The sequence below is a fragment of the Oncorhynchus kisutch genome, linkage group LG23, assembly GCF_002021735.2.
Source record: "Oncorhynchus kisutch isolate 150728-3 linkage group LG23, Okis_V2, whole genome shotgun sequence".
Classification (NCBI taxonomy): domain Eukaryota; kingdom Metazoa; phylum Chordata; class Actinopteri; order Salmoniformes; family Salmonidae; genus Oncorhynchus; species Oncorhynchus kisutch.
In genome coordinates this window covers 6,131,785-6,159,665 of record NC_034196.2, presented here as the reverse complement: position 1 = coordinate 6,159,665, position 27,881 = coordinate 6,131,785, and the positions used below count along the sequence as shown (strand labels likewise).

The window sequence follows — 27,881 nt, the reverse complement described above, 5'->3', positions numbered from 1 at the left end:
CCTTAAACCCAGACCTGGACCACACACCCAGTCCACTGAATAGCAGCTGGTGATTGCTTTGCAATGCTTACAGTTAGCCACTGATTCCTTCCAAACCACTCGTTGTATTTTCGTAATGTTTATGGCCGATGAGCACCTACGTTTTTATCTCTAATCTCTCTTCATATGACAAGGATTAAAAACGATTTTCCAGTAGATTGTCGACTTGATTCATGATGATGACTGCTAGTTTGTTAGCTACGATATTGAAAGTATAATGTTGACATGATCAGTCCATTCAACGCTACAGTAGATATAACACGATTTGAAAACATTGTATCTGTGGCCAATGACCTTGAGCCTTCTTGGATGGGCACTTATAATGTAACTATGGCAGCACCCGAGGGGCATGATTTTTCAAGCACCTCGTAGACTTTGTCCCCATGAGTGACAGAACACTGAGCCAATCACGACGCAACTAGAGAACATTGGCACCCCTACGCTGGCTGCTTCACCACCATATTTTTTACATAACTGATATGTGTCACATAGTAATGCCAAAATAACATGCACAACATGCACACACAAAAAAGCTAACAGGTGGGGCCCTGACGAGCACCTATTTCACATCTCATCCTTTTTCGCTTTCCTTTAAGTGCAATGCTGAGTGTTTACCAGATGGCGACGCTGCAGAATATTACTTACCATGTTAACTGACGAGGAGTCGCCTCATGATGAACTTTGACCTCGTGCTGGCACGCGGATTTTCTGCTGTGGAACAACGTGGATAATGCAAAGTAGATGATTTAACGTTATATTTTAACTTGAAAATACATATGAGGTGTTTTACTTGAACGCGTTAACCATATCCAATCTATAAGGTATGCCATTACAATTTATGATGTTTGCCTTGAGAACGTGTCCAACGTTAGCTAGCCAGTTATCACACTAGCTAATGGATTTCAATACTTTCTTTACATGGTTGTTATATTAGCAAGGAGGTTCTCATCCATATTTCCTTCACCTAGCTACCTATTTTGTCTAGATGGGGAAACCGCCAAAAAAGAAGAACCTTGCTGATAAGGTTCGCAAGACCAAAACTTCCACCGAGATCAAAAACAACCCATTCGAGGTGAAAATCAACCGGAAAAAGTTTGACATCCTCGGGCGAAAAAGCAAGCACGACGTCGGTCTGCCAGGTGTATCCAGATCTAAAGCCATCAACAAGGTAGGTGGTTGTAATGAAGTGTTTATGTACACATGGGGCTTTGAAGATAACATATGCTGAGATGGATGTAAAGTATCTAGCCTGGCTTCAGATTTGTACTCTCTTACCAACTTCCTATGGTCGTTGTCCATATAAATTGACCATAGGAGTTAACAAGACAGCGTAAAAAGATCTGGGACCAGGCTAGATGGATCCTAAAGACGCCCGTAGTAGACTAACTAACGTTTGCTCCAAGCAAAAACTCGTCTTGGCGAAGGGAACTGATTGCCAGCAATAGTTGCTGCAACATTTTTTCATTGAAATTGACCAAAAAGTCACTATTATTCGAAGGTCCGAGTCCCAAGTAGAACGTCTAGAGTAGAGGTCGACCATTATGATTTTCCAACGCTGATACCGATTATTGGAAGACCAAAAAAATCGATCCCGACTAATCGGCTTTTTTTTTTTTTGTAATGACAATTACAACAATACTGAATTAACACTTATTTTAACTTAATATATAGCATCAATAAAATCAATTTAGCCTCAAATAAATAATGAAACATGTTCACTTTGGTTTAAATAATGCAAAAACAAAGTGTTGGAGAAGAAAGTAATAAAAAAGCTAACATTTAAGTTCCTTGCTCAGAACAGGAGAACATATGAAAGTTGGTGGTTCCTTTTAACATGCGACTTAAATATTCCAAGGTAAGAGGTTTTAGGTTGTAGTTAATATAGTATTATAGGACTATTTCTCTCTATACCATTTGAATTTCATATACCTTTGACTATTGGATGTTCTTATAGGCACTATAGTATTGCCAGTGTAACAGTATAGATTCTGTCCCCCTCCTTGACCCCTACCTGGGCTCGAACCAGGAACACATTGACAACAGCCACACTCGAAGCATCGTTACCCATCGCTCTACAAAAGCCGCGGCCCTTGCAGAGCAAGGGGAATAACTACTGCAAATCTAAAAGGGAGTGACATTTGAAACAGTAACAGCGCCCACCCAGCTAACTAGCTAGCCATTTCACATTGGTTACACCAGCCATTAGGCTGATAGGCTTGAAGTCATAAACAGCGCTGTGCTTGCGAAGAGCTGCTGGCAAAACGCACAAAAGTGCTGTTTGAATGAATGATTACGGGCCTGCTGCTGCTCAGTCAGACTGCTCTATCAAATCAGACTTAATTATAACATAACACACAGAAATACGAGCCTTTGGTCATTAATATGATCAAATCCGGAAACTATCATTTTGAAAACAAAAAGTTTATTATTTCTGTGAAATACGGAACCGTTCTGTGTTTTATCTAACGGGTGGCATCCCTAAGTGTAAATATTCTTGTTACATTTTCACAACCTTCAATGTATGTCATAATTACGTAAAAGTCTGGCAAATTAGTTCGCAATGAGCCAGGCAGCCCAAACTGTTGCATATACCCTGACTCTGCGTGCAATGAACGCAAGAGAAATGACACAAATTCACCTAGTTATTAATATTGCCTGCTAAACTGGATCAGTAGTTATAACTAGTGATTATGATTGATTGTTTTTTATAAGATAAGTTTAATGCTAGCTAGCAATTTACCTTAGCTTCTACTACATTCGCGTAACAGGCAGGATACTCGTGGAGTGCAATGGTTAGAGCGTTGGACTAGTTAACTGTGCGGTTGCAAGATTGGAACCCCTGAGCTGACAAGGTGAAAATCTGTCGTTCTGCCCCTGAACAAGGCAGTTAACCCACAGTTCCTAGGCAGTCATTGAAAATAAGAATGTGTTGTTAACTGACTTGCCTAGTTAAATAAAAGGTATAAACATTATTTTTTTTAATACTCGGAAATCGCCCCTAATTAATCGGCCATTCCGATTAATCGATCGGTCTCGAGTCATGTCCAAGTCGTACATTATAATGCCGCGTTCAAAACAACTGGGAACTCTGAAAAATTATGACGAAAGTGATCTTCAGGTCGGAAAGTTAAAGCTCTTGAAAGAGGCCCGAGTTCCCCAGGTGGATGACATATCAATTTTTACCTGTCCAAGCTCGTTTTCTTCAGTTACCAGTGGTTTTTAATTTTACATTTTTTTTAACTAGGCAAGTCAGTTAAGAACAAATTCCTATTTTCAATGACGGCCTAGGAACAGTGGGTTAACTGCCTGTTCAGGGGCAGAATGGCAGATCCAAAAAGGAGTGGTTCCAAGCTTACACCCCCTGCGCATGCACATACCAGGGAGAATGCACGTGCACAATCGCTGTGCAAGTGTAGCCTGCCATTACAGCCATAAACAGTGATGCATTTTCAAAATGCATGATACAGAAATTAACAGCATTTTACACCAGTTTTTTTTTAGCTGAAAGTCATTCCTGTTAGCAGCCTATATCAACTAAATGTAGTAATGTATGTGTGAACTGTGTTGACTGGGAAGCATACGGTAAGCTTTACAATATCTCAAATCACAGCTAGTGGTTTGCAACGTGTGTTACCATGTTTCTCTGATTCTATTTATTATTGTGCCAGTGTGGATCGTATGCTTATAAAATATTCCTTTCTTCCCCCAGCGAAAAGAGACCCTGCTGAAGGAATATAAGACAAAGGACAAGGCCAATAAGTTCATAGACAAACGTTTTGGTGAATATGACACCAAGATGGACCCAGAGGAGAAAATCCTTCAGAGGTTTTCGATGGAAAGACAGGTGAGATCAATACGGACAGACATACAGTATCTCTCTTCACCCCACTGTCACTGCATGAAACACCTTCTACGGGAGTGGGCAAACTAAGGTCTGTGGCCGGCATCTTCTTCTTCTTTTTTTAATGTGATTATTTGGGTTGTTAAACACTCCAGGCCACACTTGAATTTCTAAAATGAGATAGAATGTATAGGGAGCAGGGCTCCCTTGCAAAAGAAACCTTGGTCTCAATGGGACACACTGTTAATTTTAAAAGTAACCCCCCCCCCCCCCAAATGTTGTAATTATAATGGATTTATATATTATATTATACGCAAATTGGACATATTTTTTTAACAAATCTGTGCGTCCCTTTGTTGATTTTCGAAATCCAGACGTGGCCTTTGAGCCAAGACGTTTGCCCACCCCAGCCCTACCATTGTCGATTTACAGCATGTCCAATATAAAATTATTCATTAAACTAGAGGCTGGGGAGCTGCACTTTGCCTGGCCCTGTGCTCCTCTCAAATCTGTGTTATGTGGGGGGGGTTGAGACCAGAGGAGAAGACTCATTTCCAATGTAACATTTGGACAAATACATGTGTATTGTATAAAGATGTACCGTAGTCCATAACTTAACATGGTCCTCTCTTGATGTTTTCCCCCTTCAGCGTACCCAAGACAAGAAGGACATGTATAACCTGAATGAGGAGGAGGAGTTGACCCACTATGGCCAGTCTCTGTCTGAGATGGAGAAGCTCAACGACATGGTGGACAGCGACGATGATGCAGATGAGAAAGGAGTGCTCTCAGGTGAGACACAACGGCCCCAGTCTTCACAGAATCCGGGGGAGCTGTAGACTGGGGAGAGGGAGAGAAGGGGTGGGGGGGGAAGTGAGAGAAAGATAAAGGGGAGGAGGGAAAGCCAGCAGGTGGTGGCGAGAGAACATAAAGATGTACATTGGCTAAGTATTTGTCTGTAAAAGAAATAAGGCGTCACTATTGGTGACACCTGTTGAAGTAGTGACCATAACAAGGACAATATTTTCTCATCCATCTTTCCTCCAGCTGAGCTGACTGCATCCCACTTCGGGGGAGGCGGTCTGCTGAGGAGGAAGACCCAAGGGGAGAAGGATAACGGGGGGAACCAGAGAGCCAAGTCCAGACAGGAACTCATAGAGGAGCTCATCCTCAAGTCGAAACAAGAGAAGGTGAGTGTCAATCCCTCTAGTCTCATTCTAGCATGTGCCTTAACGTCTTAAGACACATTAGGAATGGTATCAATGTTTATTCCCTGAAACGCTGGTGGGAGGTCCATTCAATTGTTTGGGGAGCATCCCAAGGTAATCAGTGTGCTGCATTTTCTTCCTTTTTAGGAGGGGTTTAATACCCTTCGTCTTGACTTGGTTGTGTAGTGTGGTCCACCAGATATTTGATGAACTTTTCCAGTACTAGCAATAGCGCTACGGGTGTCTTGAGGTGAGATCAGATGCCTGACAGGTCTGTTGGTTGTCCTCAGAGGGAGAGGCAGAACCAGAAGGAGGAGTCCCAGGTGCTGACAGAGAAGCTGGACCAGGACTGGAAAAGCATTCAGGGGCTGCTGGCTCACAAGAATGCCCCCAAGGCTGACAGACTGGAGGAGGAAGACAAACCCAAGGTAAAAGAACAGGACATGCTTCCAATGGAACTTTGAGTTGATTTTCCACTAAGTCAAACATGTCCCTCATACAAAATATAATTAGTATCTTATTGAGTCTAACCTGTATACATCAAAGTTAAATTAAAAGGTTTCCAGGAGACCTTATCTCAGTGAGATGAACCCGGATAAGTAAAATGATTGTGCCCAAGGAAAAAACCCTTTGTCTCATCTCAAATCAAATTTTATTGGTCACAAACACATATTCATCTTTGTCTCTTCCCTTGTATGTTCCAGCTGGATGAGTATGACATGATGGTGCGAGAGCTGGGCTTTGAGATGAAGGCTCAACCATCTGAAAAGATGAAGACTCCAGAGGAAGTGGCCAGGGAGGAAAGGGAACGCCTGCAGAAACTAGAGGTATGGATGTGTCTCAACAGCATTTACTTGTCATTTTTTCTTTATGACCATTGATGGCTAATGGGTCTGCTTTCACCTGACCTGTCAGACAGTGATCATAGCGAAAAGGACTTGAGCAAGGGAAGGATGTTAACTATTGATACACTGACACAGTTTGTCCCTCTGTGGTTTGACTTGTCTACTGTACTGAGGCTGTTTCCTTATTGTGGTTTGACCCTTGCCCCAGGCTGACAGGCTGAGGAGGATGATGGGAGATGTAGTAGAAGACTGCACCAAGACCCAGGCTCACATGTCAGCTGACGACCTCAACGACGGCTTCATCCTAGACGGTGACGAAAAACCGACTCTGGCCTATCAGGTAAGGGACCAAGCAGGCTCTGCCTTGTCTCGGGGAAGGGACCAAGCAGGCTCTGCCTTGTCTCGGGGAAGGGACCAAGCAGGCTCTGCCTTGTCTCGGGGAAGGGACCAAGCAGGCTCTGCCTTGTCTCGGGGAAGGGACCAAGCAGGCTCTGCCTTGTCTCGGGGAAGGGACCAAGCAGGCTCTGCCTTGTCTCGGGGAAGGGACCAAGCAGGCTCTGCCTTGTCTCGGGGAAGGGACCAAGCAGGCTCTGCCTTGTCTCGGGGAAGGGACCAAGCAGGCTCTGCCTTGTCTCGGGGAAGGGACCAAGCAGGCTCTGCCTTGTCTCGGGGAAGGGACCAAGCAGGCTCTGCCTTGTCTCGGGGAAGGGACCAAGCAGGCTCTGCCTTGTCTCGGGGAAGGGACCAAGCAGGCTCTGCCTTGTCTCGGGGAAGGGACCAAGCAGGCTCTGCCTTGTCTCGGGGAAGGGAGTAGTAGGAAGGGTCACACACATTTATTTGGACAGTGACGCTAAAACGTTTAATTTGGCTCTAATATTCAATTTTTATTTGAGATCAAATGTTTCATATTAGGCGACAGTCTAAAATCTAAATCAAATAAAATTGTATTTGTCACAAGCGCCAAATACAGCAGGTGTAGACCTTCCTGTGAAATGCTTACCTACGTCACCTTTTATTTGAGGGTATTTTCAGACATATCTGTTTTACCGTTTAGAAATAAAAGTGCCATGTATCTAGTTCACCCATTTGAAGGTGTCATAGGTGTTTGGACAAATTCTATAATTTTTTGTAAAACGTGTATTTGATCCGATATTCCAATGACTGCATTTGCAGTTTGTTTTTGTTGTGCCCAACTGATATGTATGAAAATATCCTCAAATAAAAGGTGCCATTCTGTACTCTCCCCTCATATGGAACATTTGATCTCAAATCCAAAATGCTAGAGTATATAGCCAAAATAAATATTTAAGCTTCACTGTCCAAATAAATACATAGGGGAGTGTGTGACACAATCAAGTGTTTCTTTCAGCATTCACTGAAAGAAGAGCACATAACAAAATTCTTTTTTCTCGTTCTCTCTCTATAGGATGGGAAATGGAACATAAATGAGGAAGGAGCAAAGATAGAGGGGGATGACGACGAGGAGGGTGGTGAAGGAGAGAGTGGTGAGGAGGAATCTGGTGGAGAGGAGGAAGAGGAGGGCAGTGGCGAGGATAGCCACTCAGACCTGGACTCTGAGCAGGAGAGTGAGGGAGGAGAGGAGGAGGAAGAGGAAGAGGGGGAGAAGGATGAAGTGCCTGCAACCAAATCTCAGCTGAGTGAGGAGGAGAGGAAGGCCCAAGCAGAGGCAGCTAAAGCAGAACTACCATACACTTTCAAAGGTAAGACCCCTGTTTTATATGATCTAACTGGACATCATTTTCAGTAGGTGATAGTTTTTGGAATATATTGGTATATAGGAAAAATAATTGATGGATTGATCTAAAATGATTTATTATGTTTCAATTGAAAGCTAACATTGACTGCTCTCCAGTCATCCAGCAAAACAAAACATGACTCTCCCTGGTGGTCATGCCCTGACACAACACCATCATTGTCTTGTCTGCCTTCTCTACCCATGTCCAATGTCCTTCTCTCCCCCTTGCCCCTCCCAGCTCCAGAGAGCTACAGTGACCTGAAGGGCCTACTGCAGGGTCATCCTGCTGACCACCAGTGTATCATCCTTGCCAGGACACAGAAGTGTAACCATCCCAGTCTGGCTGTGGGGAATAAACTCAAACTACAAGTCAGTAGTGTTCAGCCTGAATCACAAGATGGAATTGTTAACTGATATGCAGATGTTTTGCTAGGGATCAAAATAGTTATTTGATTCAACTGCTGTGGATTTCTCACTTCCTCTTTCAGAAATTATTTGGCTTTTTGCTGGAGTATGTGGGCGAGTTGGCTTCCAGGAGTCCACCGGAACTTTCCACAATAGACAAAATGATAACGTGAGTAACGCTCTCTAGTTTTGATATGCTTTAGGATTTGACTGTGCCAGGTGTATTGATTGTGATAGTGCTGGTTTGTTCTGTCTCTCCCTGCTGCTCTCCAGGCAGCTGTATGGTCTATGCCAGTTGTTCCCTGAAGCTGCTTCCAAGGCGATGCAGACGACTCTGGTTGACAGCGCACACAGGATGGAGGACGTACTAGAGGTCAAGGGTCGGGCAGCCTTCCCACAACTAGACATGGTACTTTTGACTTTCCTCTCAAATGGTTTTGCTTCCCACTTCTCTGTTACGTTATTGCCATGGACTGTTATCTTTTTCTGCGTGAAACACTGCTCTACATGTCAAGTCACGAAAAAGCCAGGGAAATACCCTTCTGACATCTGTTGATCCTGTTCCATTTGTTCTCTGACAGTGAGAAGTCCAATCCAAAATTATATCTAGAATCGGCATCCTATTTCGCAACAAAGCCTCCTTTACTCATGCCCCCAAATATACCCTCGTAAAACTGACTATCCGATCCTTGACTTCGGCGATGTCATTTACAAAATAGCATCGAACACTATTCAGTAAACTGAATGTAGTCTATCACAGTGCCATCTGTTTTGTCACCAAAGCCTCATATACTACCCACTACTGCGACATGTATGCTCTCGTTGACTGGCCCTCACTTCATATTCACGCCAAAACGACTGGCTCCAGGTCATCTATAAGTCTGCTAGGTAAAGCCCCACCTTATCTCAGCTCACTGGTCACCATAGCAGCACCATGTATGCTCAACGAGAGCATACATGTCGCAGTAGTGGGTAGTATATGAGGCTTTGGTGACAAAACAGATGGCACTGTGATAGACAGCACGCGCTCCAGCAGGAATATGTCACTGGTCATCCCCAAAGCAACTCCTCTTTTGGCCACCTTTCCTTCCAGTTCTCTGCATCCAATGACTGGAACAAATTGCAAAAATCACTGAAGCTGGACACCTATATCTCCCTCACTAACTTTAAGCATTAGCTGTCTGAGCACCTATACACAGCCCATCTGTAAATAGCCCACCCAACTACCTCATCCCCATATTGTTATTCATTTTTTTTGCTCCTTTGAACACCAGTATCTCTACTTGCACATTCATCTTCTGCTCATCTATCACTCCACTAATGCTAAATTGTAATTATTTCGCCATTATGGTCTATTTAATGCCTTGGCTCCCTAATCTTCTTTCATTTGCACACACTGTATATAGCCCATTCTATTGTGTTATTGGCTGTACGTTTTGTTTATTCCATGTGTAACTCTGTTTGTCACACTGCTTTACTTTATCTTGGCCAGGTCACAGTTGTGAATGAGAACTTGTTCTCAACCATCCTACCTGGTTAAAGAAAGGTGAAATAAAGCATTTTAATACAAAGAAGTGATGGGGGGAGAATCGATACAATTACATATTGCAAATTTAGTTTTGACGATATTATATCGATACTTGACTCCCAATTTTTCTTAAATTAATTCCTAGTCAGCCGTAGCTAGTGCTAGTCCGCTGTACCTGCGCAAAATCTCTGGTATGTTTCATCCTATAGCTTGTTCTCAATCTTCTTTGTAAATAGTGAGCCAACATTTTTTCAGCACTTTTATTTCCATGACTGATCAATGCAAATTTTCTCACGCTCTCGTCTCTCTGCAGCAGACATATTGAGTGAGAATTGCAATACATATTGTATCGGGCTAATTTCGTATCGTGAGGTCCCTGGCAATTACTAGCCCTAACAGTGAGCACCAAGCTTGTCCGTAAATTGATTTCTATGACAGTGTTCTGTCAAGTTGACGTGTTGATGACGTCTCTCTCTCGCCATCTCTCAACTTTTTTTTTCTCAGCTCATTTACCTGAAGATAACAGCATTGCTGTTCCCCACCTCAGACTTCCGCCACCCTGTCACCACCCCAGCCCTACTGTACATAAGCCAGGCCCTCACCAAGGTAATTATCCCACCGTGTGTTTGAGCCTGTGTCTGTGTATGACTGACAGATTGTGTGTGTGTGAAGAGCTTGTGTCAAGTTGTCTGGATAAAAATGGTCTTCCCTCACAATGGGACTGACCGTAATTAGTCGACTGGTTGATTGTTTGGTAGATTGTTTTAGTCTGGCAGTTAATAAATAGTGCATTCGGAAAGTATTAAGACCCCTTGACTTTTTCCACATTTTGTTACGTAACAACCGTATTCTAAAATGGATTAAATAAAAATGTTTCCTCCTCAATCTGCACACAATACCCCATAATGACGAAGCGAAAACAGGTTTTAGACATTTTTGTAAATGTATTCAAAATAAAAAATGGATACCTTATTTACATAAGTATTCAGACCCTTTGCTATGAGACTCAAAATTGAGCTCAGGTGCATCCTGTTTCCATTGATCATTCTTGAGATGTTTCTACAACTTGATTGGAGTCCACCTGTGGTAAGTTCAATTGATTGGACATTATTTGGAAAGGCACACACCTGTCTAGATAAGGTCCCACAGTCGACAGTGCATTTCAGAGCAAAAACCAAGCCACGAGCTCGACGGAATTGTCCATAGAGCTCCGAGACGAGATTGTGTCAGCACAGATCTGGGGAAGGGTAGCTAAAATTGTCTGCAGCATTAAAGGTCCCCAAGAACTTAATGATGGCCTACATCATTCTTAAATGGAAGAAGTTTGGATCCACCAAGACTTTTCCTGGAGCTGGCTGCCAGGCCAAACTGAGCAATCGGAGAAGGGCCTTGGTCAGGGTGGTGACCGAGAACCCAAAGGTCACTCAGACAGAGCTCCAGAGATCCTCTGTGGATATGGGAGAACCATCTCTGCAGCACTCCACCAATCAGGCCTTTATGGTAGTGACCAGACGCAAGCCACTCCTCAGTAAAAGGCACATGACAGCCACTTTGAGTTTGCCAAAAGGAACCTAAAGGACTGACCAGGAGAAGCAAGATTCTCTGGTATGATGAAACCAAGATTGAACTCTTTGCCCTGAATGCCAAGCGTCACGTCTGGAGGAAACCTGGCACCATCCCTACGGTGAAGCATGGTGGTGGCAGACTCGTGCTGTGAGGATGTTTTTCAGCGGCAGGAACTGGGAAACTAGTCCGTATCGAGGGAAAGATGAACGGAGCAAAGTACTGAGATCCTTGATGAACACCTGCTCCAGAGTGCTTAGGACCTCAGACTTAAGCAAAAGTTCACCATCCAACAGGACAATGACCCTAAGCACACAGGCAAGACAGTGTAGTCTCTGAATGTCCTTGAGCCAGACCCCAGACTTGAACCCGATTGATCTCTGGAGAGATCTGAAAATAGCTGTGCAGCGATGCTCCCCATCTAACCTGCCAGAGCTTGAGAGGATCTGCAGAGAAGAATGAGAGAAAGTTCCCAAATACATGTAATAAGACTAGAGTCTAATCACTGCCAAAGGTGCTTCGACAAGTGCTGAGTAATGGATCTGAATTCTTATCTAAATGTGGTATTTCAGGTTTTCATATTTAATACATTTGCAAACAATTTTTTGTCATTATGTGGTAGTGTGTGTAGATTGAGAGGGGGGAAATCAATTTTAGAATAACAATGTGGAAAAGTCAAGGAATCTGAATCTGATCTGAATACTTTCTAAATGCTGTGTGTGTGTGTACTCACTCACTACCGGTCAAAAGTTTTATAACATCCACTCATTCAAGGGTTTTTCTTTATTTGACTATTTTCTACGTTGTAGAATAGTGAAGACATCAAAACTATGAAATAACACACATGGAATCATGTTTTAACCAAAAAAGCTTTAAACAAGTCAGAATATATTTTATAACAAATAGCCACCCTTTGCCTTGATGGCTTTGCACACTCTTGGCATTCTCTCAACCAGCATTCACCTGGAATGCTTTTCCAACAGTCTCGATGGAGGTCCCGCATATGCTGAGCACTTGTTGGTTGCTTTTCCTTCACTCTGCGGTTCAACTCATCCCGACAGCTTGGCTGTCTTAACGGATCATTAGAATATTCCCAAAGCTGCTAACCCTGCCCATCTGGCACTCCAGGCAGGTTAGAGCAAATGCTCCAAACTATTTGAAAAATGTCAAGTAGTAGTTGAACCCAGGTCTGCAGAAGAGGGCTTTATCCTTCCTTCCTGCCACCAACCCTTTGTTTAATCATGGTGTTTATGTAGATAGCTCAGCTCCAGATTTTCCTCAATGGAAAGGAACATTCATGCATACACACACACTGTTTCTGTTGCTACATGCCTGCATTTTCACTAAGCTTTTGACCTGTGGAGTCATGTCCTTTCTTAGTGTTGAATATGGTGGTGATGTCAAAGCAAACCTTGCCAGGAGAAAATATGAAGTTGTATTCTTATGTAACATCTACACGCCAACAATGAGTTTGTTGCTCTGTGAATGGTGAAAACAGGCTAGAGAACCTCTGAGTTACTTTCTCAATGTGATTTGCGCGCAGACATGCATTTACACACACACACACACACTAGAAAAAGAAAGCAGACTGGCTAGCTAGATGAAGCTAATGGCTTTGTTTCTGAAAAAGCGGAGGCTGCACAGAAGTGTCACAAGGTCATAGAGAAGGAAAAAGGATTGAAAGCACATTATTGTCCCCATCTCAATATTTTTAGTGTGTGTAAATGCATGTGTACTATGTTTTGTAGGCAAAGTAGTTTTGAGGCGGTGATTTCTGCCTAAATTTGACCTATTTTCCCTGTGTTTGTGTGATGTCATCAGTGTCCTGTGATGTCATTAGAGGATGTGACATCGGGCCTGGTGCTGTGCTGTCTGGCGGTGGAGTACGTCTCCTTCTCCAAGAGGTTCTGTCCTGAGCTCATCAATTTCCTGTTGGGAGTACTACACCTGGCCGTGCAAGATAAGACCTCTACAGGTACGGCCTTTCTGTTAATGGGCTACTGTCATATCTCCTCATCAACTAGGCCTAACTGGTTATTAGTTTTCTCCATTAGGGTTGGGGTTGTTTCCATTTTAATTCAGTCAGTTCTTATGAGGATAATTGGAATTAGAGGCTACTTCCTGAATTGAAAAGAAATTTACCCCAATACAGCTCAGTCCCTGCCTTCTCACGGTATTCAGCACAGTACCATAAGCAGCCACACCCAATGTCAGGATTTTTGGGGGGCTGTTCGAAATATGTTCAAATATTATTTGGCTATGTTTTTAACCTGAGCACTTGCTGCGCGAGGGAGCGACTGCGCTCTGCAACCACTGCGCTCTGCAACCACTGCGCTCCGCAACCACTGCGCTCCGCAACCACTGCAGGTGAGACGAAGCGAGAGAGAGGATCACTGGTCAGCGAGTGACCAGTGATCCTGATCCCAATAAACCCGTGGGCATACTTCCTGCCCGTCCACTACAGTATAGAGCAGGGCTGCCCAATTCCGGGCTTGGTGGGCTGAAACCGTTCTGGATTTCATCCTCTCCTTCTTTTTGGGACTAATTTAGACCCGGGACACCAGGTGAGTGCAATTAACTACCAGGTAGAAAAATAAACCAGATGTGTTTCGGCCCTGGAAGCAAATGAGTTATGTATGTAACATGGATCATTTAATTTAGGCAATGCCTTTTCATTGTTAAAATAGGCATATCATTTCTTTCTCAAAAATGAATATTCAATAAGTAATCAAAGCTTATTACAAAGATCTGGGTCTGAGCCCCTCCCTGTGCAACTGGGTCCTAGACTTCCTGACGGGCTGACCTGGTGATGGTAGGCAACACAACACACCTCTGCTACGCTAATCCTCAACATGTGGGCCTTGCAGGGATGTGTGCTCAGCCCCATCCTGCACTTGGAGTTCACACATGACTATATGACCATGCATACCTCCAACTCAATCATCAAGTTTGCTGACTACACAACAGTGGTAAGCCCTATTACCAACAACAACGAGACAACTTACAGAGAGGAGGTGAAAGCCCTGGCAGAGTGGTGCCAGGAGAATAACTTCTCCCTCAACGTCAACAAAAGGATATGATCGTGGACTCTAGGAGACAGCAGAGGGAGCACGCCCCCATCCACATCAACAGGGCCGCAGTGGAGAGAGTCAAAAGCTTCAAGTTCCAGAGGACCTGTGTGTGGTGAAGGTGCAACGGTGCCTCTTCAAACTCAGGAGGCTGAAGAAATTTTGCGTTCCCCCGAAGACCCTCACAAACTAATACAAATGCACCATCGAGAGCATCCTGTATTACTGCCTGTTACAGAAATTCCACTCCTAGCAACCACAGGTCTCGCCAGAGGATGGTGAGGTCAGCCCAAAGTATCATCGGGGGCACACTGCCTGCCCTCCAGTACATCTGCATTACCCAGAGTAACAGGAAGGCCAGAAAGATCAAGGGCCTTAGCCACCTGAGCTGCGGACTCTGGTCCGGATGCTAATTTCCTGCAATTTTATAAATTTTGCCATGGGGGTTTTGTACTGTGTATTTAAATACTGTATTCTCAACTGAGTTCATTCTACCACTTAATGTAGATTTTAGTTAAATTTTACACTCACCACATTTATTTATATATTGGATTCTTGACATAGCTCGTTCTAATATCTACTGCTGTACATATACTAAGAATATCTTGTGTGAATTCATCCAGTATATATTTGTGTAGATTGCGTTTGAAATACTTTGCTACAGTCCTATTTGGGTTATTCATTGGATTTGTTCTGACATAATAATATACATATATTATTTTCACTGCATTGTTAGGGGCTAACATATTCTAAACTGTGTACACAACCAATAAATGTTGATTTGATGTTAAATACTAATATCAGTTCGGATATTCAAATAAACGTGGGCAGAGGTCCGAACACTTCTAAATAACCAAAAACGTTTGCCTGCCTACCTACCTGTTTGTGATTGCCTCGGTGTGTCTGCCAGCTACAGTATGATACTGCACAGTGCTGTAGAGTGCATTCAGGGCACCATGCCAGTAGTGGCGCCCTGTGAAATAGTTTCAACGCCATGCCAAGTCATCGGCAGAATGAAAGCTAACCTCTGCTAGGTGTCAAGATCTCAACTCCCGTTGATGCTGATTTGATTTAGTGGATTTTAAATAAATCATGCTGTTACACACATAGTGTTACGCATATTTTGTTTGCCTTGTTCCACTTCGTTGTTCTAGTGGGTTTATTTGTCATGTAAAAGATTGGAGCCCTGTCTGTATTTATTGTAAATGTAGACCACAGGAGGTTGGTTGCTCCATAATTGGGGAGGATGGGCTCGTGGTAATAACTGTAGCCAAATTAGTGGAATGGTATCAAATACATCAAACGTGGTTTCCATGTGTTTAATGCCATTCCATTCGCTCCGTTCCAGCCATTACTAAGAGCTGTTCAGCAGACTCCACTGATGTAGACAGTGTGACACCTAGGGCCCTATCATGACTGGCTGATGTGTTGTGTTCCTGCCAGGTTACTCAGTGGTGCCACCCTTCAGGCAGAACGGTAAGGTTAGTGACCTGCTGGTGCTGTCAGACCCAGAGTCCAGCCAGACATGGAGCAAGAAGACCCTACCTCTGTCTGCCACCCAGACACTCACACTGACCACTGACCTGGACACAGACCACTACAGGTAAGATAGCAGAGCACCAATTTAAACAGAGGAGGAGGCTTGGCTTGAAGCGCTTGGTGTCTTGTGATGACTTGCATTATCTGATTTAAGCCCACAGAATTATACATACAGAGGGGCAGCTTCTATGCAAGAACTTAGAATGTCTTGAAACTACAGTTGTCTAGCTAGCTAACAAGCTTGTTTATGCAGAATCATGCTTGTAACATCAGTAGGCTACAGTTATGCTGAGAAGGGTCAGGTACCCTACACGCACACACACACACTGGCAAAGATTCAGCTGGCAGGTGCTTTTTTGCTCTCCTTTTTTTTGTGGGGCTGGGAAAAATGCCTGGAACGTAAAAGAAAGTAATTAACCAATTCCCATGCTTTTAAAATAAAGGGTTCTGTTCTGGAACAGTATAGATCACTTTTGTTCCCGCTTCTGATTCTGTTCCTTGAACAATGTTTGTGTTTTAATTTCTGTACCCTGAGACAGATCCAGGCCCTGAATATAAAGTAGAACAGAATATTTTTCTTAATGAAAAAAGTTGCCAGTGTGAAGTGATGTGTATCTCGTGTCTTGGTCACTTATTCTCAGTAATCATTTGAAACCGGGCTCAATTTGGTGAGTTGAAAGACAATTTCTTCAGGGGTTACAAAATCAAATTCTGTTCATCTTTTTAGATACATATGCTCGATTTAGTTTATTCCGCCTGTTCTTTAGAATTTTTTAAAAGTGATTAACAATACTACGGTGAAGAATTATGACCACGACATCTGTTTGTCGAATAGGCCGAGGCTTAATGATTGTAATGAAAATATCCCTTTGTCAAAAGGTTTTTGCATATTTTCAATGTGGAACCGGACTGTTTCAACAAGACCCGGGTTCAATCCCAGGCTGTCACAACCAGCCGTGACCGGGTTGTCCCATAGGGCGGCGCACAATTGGCCCAGCTTTGTCTGGGTTAGGGGAGGGTTTGGCCAGTTGGGCTTTACTTGGCTCATTATGCTCTAGCGACTCCTTGTGGCAAGCCGGGTGCCTGCAGGCTGGCTTCAATCGTCAGACGAGCGGTGTTTCCTCCAACATATGGGTGTGGCTGTCTTCCGGGTTAAGGGGGTGGGTGATAAGGAGCGCGGTTTGGCGCTTCATGTCTCGTGGAGTAATGCATTACTCGACGTTCGCCTCTCCCGAGCACGTTGGGGAGTTGCAGCGATGAGACAAGATCGCGATTGGATATCACATAATAGGGGGGTAAAATAAAAAGCAAGGAATGTAAGCGTGTTTAACACCTAAGGTTTTTATAGAATTGTATTTCTGTAGACCTACAGGAGTTTGTGTGCGCACACGTGTGTAGAGGGAGTGGTCGAACGCAATTGAGTGAGACATGGAGGGGAAAGGGAATTTAGGGAGAAGAACTATTTGAAGCTTGCTTTCTTTTTTGTTGCACATGTACAAATGGAACACAAGGGACAACATTTCACTTGCCTGTTCGGGAACCACAAAGCACATTCCACTACAGTCCCTGCACTTATTTCCACAGGACAGTGGGTTTAGGGTCATGAAGTATTGTGTGGATGAAGGGCCGGTAGGTAGCTGTGGGTTGAATAAAGAGAACGATTCATAAAAAAATCATTAAATGTATAATTGTTGTGCAATTCATATCTTTCATTATTTTTATTTGAAGTTAGTGCGTAGCCTAAGCTTTAGGGCCAAACTGCCGTGTGCCGTGTGCGTAGCCTAAGCTTTAGGGCCAAACTGCCGTGTGCCAAATACCCACCAATTGCCAAATGGTTTTTGGGAGCTTGGGCAGAAAGAGTTAACTTCGATCCACTGAGGCAAAAAGGACAATGTCTGAGTTTAATTCAATAAGACACAAAAGCTGCGAAACGGAGAGTTGAAAATAAGTAGGAGGGCCAGAACAGTAGTCTGTTTGGGAAAGATTTGATGACGTGGTAAAAATATGTTTGAGCCGCTATACAAATTCAACAGTTACACGATGGGGGACTTCAGAATGGCATGTCAAGGGAACTATATTGTTCAGATGGGTTAAATTGAGTAGGTTAACTGACATTTTGGACACTGGCTATAGGTCTATAACACCCTAATATAATATTAACCCCTGCAGAATAAAGCATTTTTCTTACAATAAAATCATACACCAAATGTATATTTTTACTCTGGAGAAATTATTTCTGCATCTTAAAAGAATGAGTGTGTTTGTAAAGGAGCTATCTTTATCAGCATCATAGAAGCTGATAGTATTTCAACCACAAAATATGCATCCAAGCCAAACTGAAATCAAAAACATGTTGGGTTGTTTTAACAGTTTAATATCCTTAACTGGTCAAGCTGATGTCATTACAAAATGTTGGCGAAATCGTTTTCTTTTTGTTTGTTTTTGTAGCATTTTCTCAATGTCAATGCTGGGCGAGAGAAGCAGAGATGAAAGAAACAACTAACCTTACCAATGTCAACTAGATTGCAGCATTTATTCAGTCAATTTATGACATTCTGGTGAGCAATTGCTTTGTCTTCTAGGGCAACAATTAATGACAGCCTATATGCTGCTTCTCTTCTATCTAATTCTAGACAAGTGGACTAACAAATTGCCTACCTAAATGTCGGAAATGATAAGCGAAAACAGGCGTAACTAAAAAGACTATAAATTGTTCTGCCATCTCTGACTGTACAACACATTTACTATATTTGCAGTTTAGGGTCTGTGCAGAGCTCAGATTTTCACTATCACATATCGTCAGGCAGTTGCGAATGGGTAATTAGAAATTGTGGGTGTGGGTGAACAAACAGCAGATCCGTGCATCACTAGCACGCGCAGACAGGCAACTTTGGGATAAAACATTATTAGGCAACTTGGAAACGGTCGTCTTTCTGTTTTGTAGGCTATGCGTTAGCCAAACAACTGTATTAAAAGCACCTCTGTCGCACTATTCACACATCATTCGCTGCTTCAAGTTCAGTAGCACCTCTCCTGTCCTAGTTGGACGTGCGTTATCAGGTGCGCCAATAGGCTGTACAGTGCATTCGGAAAGTATTCAGACCCCTTCACTTTTTCCACGTTTTGTTACATCACAGCCTTTTTTTTTTTTTTTTTCCTCATCAATCTACACACAATGACAACGCATAAACAGTTTATTTATTTATTTTGCAAGAAGAAATAACACACTTACCCAAATATTCAGACCCTTTACCTAGTACTTTGTTGAAGCACCTTTGGCAGCGATTACAACCTTGAGTCTTCTTGGATATGACGGTACAAGCTTTGCACAACTCTATTTGGGGAGTTTCTCCCATTCTTGGGGAGCGTCGCTGCACAGCTATTTTCAGGTCTTTCCAGAGATGCTCAAGTTTAGTTAGTTTATTTGAGCAGTAATTAGACTGGCACCCACCTCCCTGTTTTTAAATCAGTTGATTTGTTTCCTTTATAACACACACATACCACCCCTACCACAAACTATCTACACCCATCATAGCCACTGCCCATATGAAGTCATTGCTGAGAAAGCTTTCTGGTCTTCACAGGAAGACATTCTTGTGGGGCTTACAAAGACAGGTGTGTGTGTGAGAAAAGTGTCTCGGTGCCATGGTAAGGTAGGTAAGAACGCTGTGTCAGCTTCATGCATGGAGACTAGATAGAAACCTTATGTTGGGTAGTGAATAGGTGTGTGTGTCTGAAATCTCAACATTCCCTATGAGTGGGTCATTGTATGTGGCTGTGTCAAATATAATGTTATGTCACTTTGCTGAATACAGGTGTAGACCTTACAGTGAAATGCTTACTTACAAGCCCTTAACTAACAATAGTTAAGAAAAGTAAGTGTTAGGTAAAAAATAGATAAGTAAAAAATGTAAATACCAAATAATTAAAGAGCAGCAGTAAAATAACAGTAGCGAGGTTATATACTGGGGGTACCGAGTCGATGGTTTTGGGCACAGGTTAATTGAGGTAATATTTACATGCAGGTATAGTTATTTAAATGACTTCATAGATAATAAACAGTCAGTGTGTGTCCATGTGTGCTTTTGCATGTGTGTCTGTGGGTATGAGTGTGGTCATTTAACCAGTGTCTTCTGTCTTAATGATGCCCCCCCCCCCCCCCCCCCCCCCCCCAGACTGTCTGCTGTGGCCACCTGTATGGACCTGCTGAAACACTGCTCTTCACTCTACAGAGAACTCACTTCCTACTCGCACATCTTTCAGCCAATCACAACCCTGCTCTCCAAACATCTTCCAATCAAAACGTATCCTGCAGCATTACAGGTGAGTGGAACTGTAGTGTCATCCAAAGACAACTTAGTTAGGCTGCCCTGGGCAAATGTTGCTGCAGTAAAACATTTGAAGACCATGACAAAGTGTTGTGGTTTACAAATCAGGGATTAGTTAAATTAGTCAATCAAGCACTGTTTTAATTCATTTTTTTCCCCAAGAGGATAGTTGAGCATGTTTTTACATTGATTACCCCCCAAAAAAAACAAATCAGTTGTTAGCAGAAAAAATATGAATACTTTTGAAAACTAGATTAGTTCTTGGGTAACTTTCAAATTCAGACAGGGTGTTTGCAAAAAAAACATTGCCAGCCTTTTGTTTTATCAGTAGTTGCACTTAAAAAAAAAAATGTTTTACCCCCTTTTCTCCCCAATTTCGTGGTATCCAATTGTTAGTAGTTACTATCTTGTTTCATCGCTACAACTCCCGTAGGTCAAAAGCTCCAAAATACAACCCAACCAAGCCACACTGCTTCTTAGCACAGCGCGCATCCAATCCGGAAGCCAATGTGTCGGAGGAAACACCATGCACCTGCCGACCTGGTTAGCGTACACTGCTCCCGGCCCGCCACAGGAGTTGCTAGTGCGCGATGAGACAAGGATATCCCCACCAGCCGAACCCTCCCTAACCCGGACGACGCTAGGCCAATTGTGCGTTGCCCCATGGACCTCCCGGTCGCGGCCCGGCCGAGACAGCCTGGGCACGAACCCAGAGTCTCTGGTGGCAAAGCTAGCACTGCGATGCAGTGCCCGAGACCACTGTGCCACCCAGGCGGCCCAATAGTTGCAAATTTAAGTTTGTTCCACCTAAGCGAGTCTGACCATGTTTGATGGATCCTCCTTGTCTAATTATAATGCAGGGGGTCCAATCTGGCCAGCGGGTGGTTTGAGTAGAAAAAATGAAATAATAAAGTCATACACGTCGATCCAGAGCATCCCAAACATGCTCCGTGGTTGACATATCTGGTGTGTATGCAGGCCTTGGAAGAACTGGGACATTTTCAGCTTCCAGGAATTGTCTACAGATCCTTGCCACATGGGTCCATGCATTATCATGCTGAAACGTGAGGGCATGGCGGCGGATGGAGGTCACGACAATGGCCCTCAGGATCTCGTCCCTGTATCTCTGCATTAACATTGCCATAGTTCAAATGCAATTGTGGATTTTCATAGCTCATACCTGCCCATATCATAACCCCACTGCCACCATGGAGCACTCTGTTCACAACGTTGACAACAGCAAACTGCTCGCCCACACAACGCCTTACACTTTCTACCATCTGCCTGGTACAGTTGAAAACAGGATTAATCCGTAAAGAGGACACTTCTCCACCGTGCCAATGGCCATCGAAGTTGAGCAGAACTGTCGTCGGGTCAAAACCCTGGTGAGGACGACGAGCATGCAGATGAGCTTCCCTGAGACAGTTTCATCAACTGTCCAGATGGCTGGTCTGACGATCCTGCAGGTGAATAAGCTGGATGTGGAGGTCCTGGGCTGGTGTGCTTACACGTGCTCTGCGGTTGTGAGACCGGTTGGACATACTGCCAAATTCTCTAAAACAACTTTATGGTAATGGAAATTAACAATAAATTCTCCGGCAACAGCTCTAGTGGACTTTTCTGCAGTCAGCATGCCAATTGCACGCTCCCTCAACTTGACATCTGTGGAATTGTGTTGTGGGACACAACTGCAAATTTTAGAGTAGCCTATTATTGTTCCCCCAGCACAAGGTGCATATGTGTAATGATCGTGCTGCCCCCTACCCTAGAGAAGTTAATGTTGTAAATGACTTGTAGCCGGAAACTGCAGATTTGTTATGGAATGTCTACATAGGTGTACAAGCCCATTATCAGCAACCAATGGCACATTGTGTTAGCTAATCAAAGTTTAGCGTTTTAAAAGGCTAATTGATCATTAGAAAACTCTTTATCAATTATGTTAGCACAGCTGAAAACTGTTCTGATTAAAGAAGCAATTAAACTGGCCTTCTTTATACTGTTGAGTATCTGGAGCATCAGCATTTGTGGGTTCGATTGCAGGCTCAAAATGGCCAGAAACAACTTCCTTCTGAAACTCGTCAGTCTATTCTTTTTCTGAGAAATGAAGGCTATTCCATGTGAGAAATTGCCAAGTAACTGAAGATCTTGTACAACGCTGTGTACTACTCACTTTACAGAACAGAGCAAACTGGCCCTAACCAGAATAGAAAGAGTGGGATGCCCCAGTGCACAACTGAACAAGAGAACAAGTACATTAGTGCCTAGTTTGAGAAACAGACGCCTCAACTGGCAGCTTCATTAAATAGTACCTGCAAAACACCAGTCTGAATGTCAACAGTGAAGAGGCGAATCTGGGATACTGGCCATTTTGGCAGAGTTGCAAAGAAAAAGCCATATCTCAGACTGGCCAATAAAAAGAAAAGGTGTGCAAAAGAACAGACACTGACTGAACAGAGGAAGATTGGGGGGGGGGGGGTTATGGACAGACGAATCTTAAGTTTGAGGAGTTCGGATCACAAAGAACATTCGTGAGATGCAGAAAAGATGCTACACACACACACACACACACACACACTTAACTACCAGTTAAGTTTGGGGACACCTACTCATTCCAGGGGTTTTCTTAATTTAAAAAAAGAACTATTTTCTACATTGTAGAATGAAATAACACATGAAATCATGTAGTAACCAAAAAAGTGTTAAACAAATCAAATCTTCAAAGTAGCCACCCTTTGCCTTGACAGCTTTGCACACTCTTGGCATTCTCTCAACCAGCTTCACCTGGAATGCTTTTCCAACAAGGTGTTCCCACTAGGTATGCACGATATGTCGGAATTGGACGAAATAAGCTAAAAAATGCCGACATTGGTATCGGCCCAATGTCTAGTTTAACGGCGATGTTAAAAACCGATGTCAAAGCTACCGTGCGTACCTATATAACGTAGGTTCAGGACGTAATGGCGCTACACGTACAACATGGCATTCCTAACCTAGCCCACAATGTGTGTGTGTGTGTGTGGATCATGAAGTCGAGCAGTCATTTGAAAGAGCAAGAACATTTCAGCAAAGCAACTCAAAGGCGAAATCCATTTAAAGTCAAGATAATGGAATTCATTGCCCTTGACAATCAACCGTTCTCTGTCATGGACGATGTTGGCTTTCACCAACTGGTCGAGCACCGGTACACACTACCAAGTGTGCTATTTTTCAGATGTTCCCCTACCGGAGTTACACATTAATGCTATTAGCTGCACTACATGCATACTATGGAATGCTGTTTGGGTCTTTTGAGTGTCAAAGATACAGTAGCACTGTCAAAGCTGTACCAAAAAGTTTGCAAACACCGTCCACGAACAATGTGTTTACAATACCGCGTTGGTAATAAAGCATCTTCTGTGGTAGCTAGCTTTAGCTTGGTACCTAGCTAGCACCAACACAACCAGCCTGAAAACAATGACCAGTAGAAACTACAGTCATTTTCATTATTCTTAGCAATGATTTAGGAATCCTTGTTAGTATTGTTGTTCGCCTATTGAAATTGAACATCATGAAAATAAATAGCCAACCAGCTACTTAACACTGTTGCCCAAAGCTAACGTTATAAGCAGCCACCTAACTTCATCTGGCTAGTGAGGCTCGACCGGACCTGGTTATGTGTTGTGAAGCTAGCCACAATAAGGATTACACACAATAATGGAATTTGCGGTTTGCCTTCAAAATAAAGATATGATATTGACAGTGATGCAAATGAACAAAAATAGTAGAATTATGCTAGACTTATTTTGAAGGTGAACTGCAAATTCCACTAATATGCCTAATCCTTATTGTGGCTAGCTTCACAACACGTGCATCTTTGGTCGAGAATGAAACAGCTGAACAAATTAACAAAGAAACAGCACCGCAAGTCAGCGAAATAAATAGGTTTTGATTATGTCTTACTGGTAGCGGGGACATGTGTAAATGCCAACAAAATAACTTTTTGGTGTAAGTGTAACCTTTTTTTTTTATTTAACTAGGCAAGTCAGTTTAGAATTAATTTTTTACAATGACGGCCCGGACAACGCTGGGCCAATTGTGCGCCACCCTATTCGACTCCCAATCACAGCCGGACGTGATACAGCCTTGATTCGAACCGGGGACTGTAGTGACACCTCTTGCACTGAGATGCAGTGCCTTAGACCGCTGTGTGTGTGAACCTTTTAACTGTACTAGAATGCTTAAACGGCCGCTAAAAGTTTGACTATCTGTTACCAGTATCGTTTTTTTGGCAAGGAAAATATTGGATATCGTATAGTGCAAAAATGTAATACCGGTGCATAACTAGTTCCCACATGCTGAGCATTTGTTGGCTGCTTTTCCTTCACTCTGCGGTCCAACTCATCCCAAACCATCACAATTGGGTTGAGGTCTGGTGATTGTGGAGGCCAGGTCATCTGGTGCAGCACTCCATCACTCTCCTTGGTCAAATAGCCCGTACACAGCCTGGAGGTAGGTGTGCTGGGTCGTTGTCCTGTTGAAAAATAAATGATAGTCCCAATAAGCACAAACAAGATGGATTGGTGTATTGCTTCAGAATGCTGTGGTAGCCATGCTGGTTCAGTCTGCCTTGAATTCTAAATAAATCACCGACTGTCACCAGCAAAGCACCACCACTTCCGTGCTTCACGGTGGGAACCACCCATTCGGAGATCATCCGTTCATCTACTATGCGTCTCACAAAGACACGGCAGTTGGAACCAAAAATCTCAAATTTGGACTCATCAGACCAAATGACAGATTTCCACCGGTCTAATGTCCATTGCTCATGTTTCTTGGCCCAAGTAAGTCTCTTCTTATTATTGGTGTCCTTTAGTAGTGGTTTCTTTGCAGCAATTCCACCATGAAGGCCTGATTTTACACAGTCTCCTCTGAACAGTTGATGTTGAGATGTGTCTGTTACTTGAACTCTGAAGCATTTATTTGGGCTGCAATCTGAGGTGCAGTTTGATCTAATGAACTTATCATCTGCAGCAGATGTAACTCTGGGTCTTTCTTTCCTGTGGCGGTCCTCAGAGCCAATTTCGTCATAGCGCTTGATGGTGTTTGCGACTGCATTTGAAGAAACTTTCAAAGTTCTTGATGTTCCGCATTGACTGACCCTCATGTCTTCAAGTAATGGACTGTCATTTCTCCTTTTCTTAGCTGTTCTTGCCATAATATGGACTTGGTCTTAGCCCTATTTGATATGTCTTCTGTATACCCAACCATAGGAAAGAAGGAAAGAAATTCCACAAATTAACTTTTAACAAGGCACACCTGTTAATTGAAATGCGTTCCAGGTGACCACCTCATGAAGCTGGTTGAGAGAATGCCAAGCTTGTGCAAAGCTGCCATTAAGGCAAAGGGTGGCTGCTTTGAAGAATCTCAAATATAAAATAACACTTTTTTGGTTACTACATGATTCCATATGTGTTATTTCATAGTTTTGATGTCTTCACTATTATTTTGGGACTCAAAGACCGAATGCGGCCCCAGGGCAAAATTACCTCTGTTCTAATGCCTCTTAACTTTACCTTTATCTAAAATGATCAAAGTAATCAGATTACCTGATTAACTGATTTAACAATTTTGAACTGTGAACTAGTAACTATAACAGTGTACATAAGGAGAATTTGAATTTCAGTTTACTTCCTGAATTGACTGACTGTAAATGGAATTGACCCCCAACTTGGACTACCCCTCATTATAGTGAGTCCTTGTTTTATCCATCTTGGAATGGGAATAGTGGTAAAGCAGTATATACATTTACCTTCACACAGGCTAGCAATATGCTTATTACAATGGAGCATTGTCACAGTTCAGCTGCTCACCCTCATAGAAATGCTCACTATTTCACCACTAGTTGCAATTGATGTAGGATTTGTTTACTTGCAAGTTGTCCTACCAATTGATGTAGGATTTGTTTACTTGCAAGTTGTCCTACCAATTGATGTAGGATTTGTTTACTTGCAAGTTGTCCTACCAATTGATGTAGGATTTGTTTACTTGCAAGTTGTCCTACCAATTGATGTAGGATTTGTTTACTTGCAAGTTGTCCTACCAATTGATGTAGGATTTGTTTACTTGCAAGTTGTCCTACCAATTGATGTAGGATTTGTTTACTTGCAAGTTGTCCTACCAATTGATGTAGGATTTGTTTACTTGCAAGTTGTCCTACCAATTGATGTAGGATTTGTTTACTTGCAAGTTGTCCTACCAATTGATGTAGGATTTGTTTACTTGCAAGTTGTCTACCACGTGGTGTTTTTGTAAAGGAGCGTTTTTTACTATTGACATTTTGACTTATTGAAATGAGTCTTCTAGGCCGGGTAACTAGACCGGTTTTCTAATATTGTGCACTTTTATCTTCTTGTCCCAGGACCTTCATGGGGAAATCCTTGCGACCATATCCGGTTCACTGACGTCACGTCCTCTCCTGGTGTTTCAGAAGAAGAAACCCATTCCCCTCAAACTGTTCACACCAAAGATTGTGGAAGTGTGAGTGAGACTCATCTTAATTCAGTTATTTGCGTAGCATTACCCCGCTGAAGATGTCATTTTTTTATTGAACCTTTATTTAACTAGGCAAGTTAGTTAAGGAACAAATTCTTATTTACAACAATGGCCTACCAGGGAACAGTGGGTTTAACTGCCTTGTTCAGGGGCCGAATGACAGATTTTCACCTTGTCAACTCGGGGATTCAATCCAGCAACCTTTCGGGTACTGGCCCAATGCTCTAACCACTAGGCTTCCTGCCACCCCTGATTAAGATGGCGATGGATTGTATTCCCTTGTAGTGTCACATGCACCCATTTGGCTTCCATCAAATATTGTAGAAAGATTGTGTGAGACTAAATTAATTTATGTATAACAAATGCCTATGAAAATTGGAGTACAAAATAACTGTTCCCCTTTAGTTTCACCTTCCATTTTGTAAACCTCTCAATTCCAGGCTGGACTATGGGAAAAAGCGAGGGAACACAAAGGAGGAGAGGGAGAAGGAAAGGTTGAACCACAAGTATAAGAAAGAGTTCAAGGGAGCTCTGAGAGAGATCCGTAAAGACACCCGCTTCCTGGCCCGAGAGAAACTCAACGAGGTCATGGGCAGGTCTGTATGACATTACGTACACTTATCACTATAACACATGCCAGAGTCTGGTCTAGTGGTAGCGCTGCCAACTCCTGACTACATACCCCTTGGTGACGGGTATTTGAGCCCCGCCTTGGCCACTTTCTCTTCTGTACCCTTCACCTTTGTACTACCCCCCTCTTAATCTTTGTTTAATTTTTTTTAAATACTTGAAAATATATGGACTTTTTTCATGTGCAGATGACCTGATGTTTTTTTTCTTCCCTCCTGTGTGTAGGGATGCGGAGAGGAAGAGGAAGGTGAAGGAGCTGTTTGGCAGTCTGGCCACCCAGGAGGGGGAGTGGAAGGCTCTGAAGAGAAGGAAGAACAGCAGACACTGACCTATTCAAAACGGCTTTTTATTGTCAGTTGCAAACTTTCTATTATACTTTTGTTTTAAACATTGCAAAATAAAATTGCTGAGAACAACGTGCATGATTTGTATTACTTTGTGGATATCATCATCCATTTCATATGTTATGAATTACTATTTGTACAATATGTCATTTTCTAAATGTACAATGTTTCAAATTTGCAAAACGTACAATATGTTAATTTACAAAACATGTCACAAATTCCCATTTGTTGTGGCTAATGTTTGCTAGGCTTGGAG

General features: G+C 42.9%; 1 protein-coding gene across 3 annotated transcripts; it reads left to right on the top strand.

Annotated features, from left to right (window-relative positions):
• The first annotated feature begins 659 nt into the window (after positions 1-659).
• On the top strand, positions 660-27,701 carry nop14 (NOP14 nucleolar protein homolog (yeast)). 3 transcript variants are annotated; one of them, XM_020470066.2, is made up of 19 exons: positions 660-860; positions 1,025-1,207; positions 3,749-3,883; positions 4,531-4,672; positions 4,928-5,070; positions 5,379-5,516; positions 5,793-5,915; positions 6,142-6,273; positions 7,360-7,654; positions 7,928-8,058; positions 8,178-8,263; positions 8,368-8,503; positions 10,127-10,228; positions 13,007-13,160; positions 15,697-15,856; positions 19,968-20,115; positions 26,518-26,636; positions 27,092-27,247; positions 27,507-27,701. In XM_020470066.2, exons 2-19 carry the CDS (start codon positions 1,025-1,027, stop codon positions 27,607-27,609), a joined length of 2,586 nt encoding a protein of 861 aa, XP_020325655.1. In that variant the 5' UTR covers positions 660-860; the 3' UTR covers positions 27,610-27,701. The 3 variants fall into 3 exon arrangements, with proteins under 3 accessions (XP_020325655.1, XP_020325654.1, XP_020325657.1); XM_020470065.2 differs by having other exon boundaries at positions 1,008-1,207; XM_020470068.2 differs by having other exon boundaries at positions 759-776; positions 1,008-1,207; positions 27,507-27,700.
• The last annotated feature ends 180 nt before the right edge of the window (positions 27,702-27,881 follow it).

Bases quoted from the DNA above. Each gene is read 5' to 3' on its own strand.
- nop14 (XM_020470066.2), top strand. From the start codon at position 1,025: ATGGGGAAACCGCCAAAAAAGAAGAACCTTGCTGATAAGGTTCGCAAG. The intron at 3,884-4,530 runs GTGAGATCAATA...TTCCCCCTTCAG, and splicing joins GGTTTTCGATGGAAAGACAG to CGTACCCAAGACAAGAAGGA. The intron at 5,517-5,792 runs GTAAAAGAACAG...TGTATGTTCCAG, and splicing joins AGGAGGAAGACAAACCCAAG to CTGGATGAGTATGACATGAT.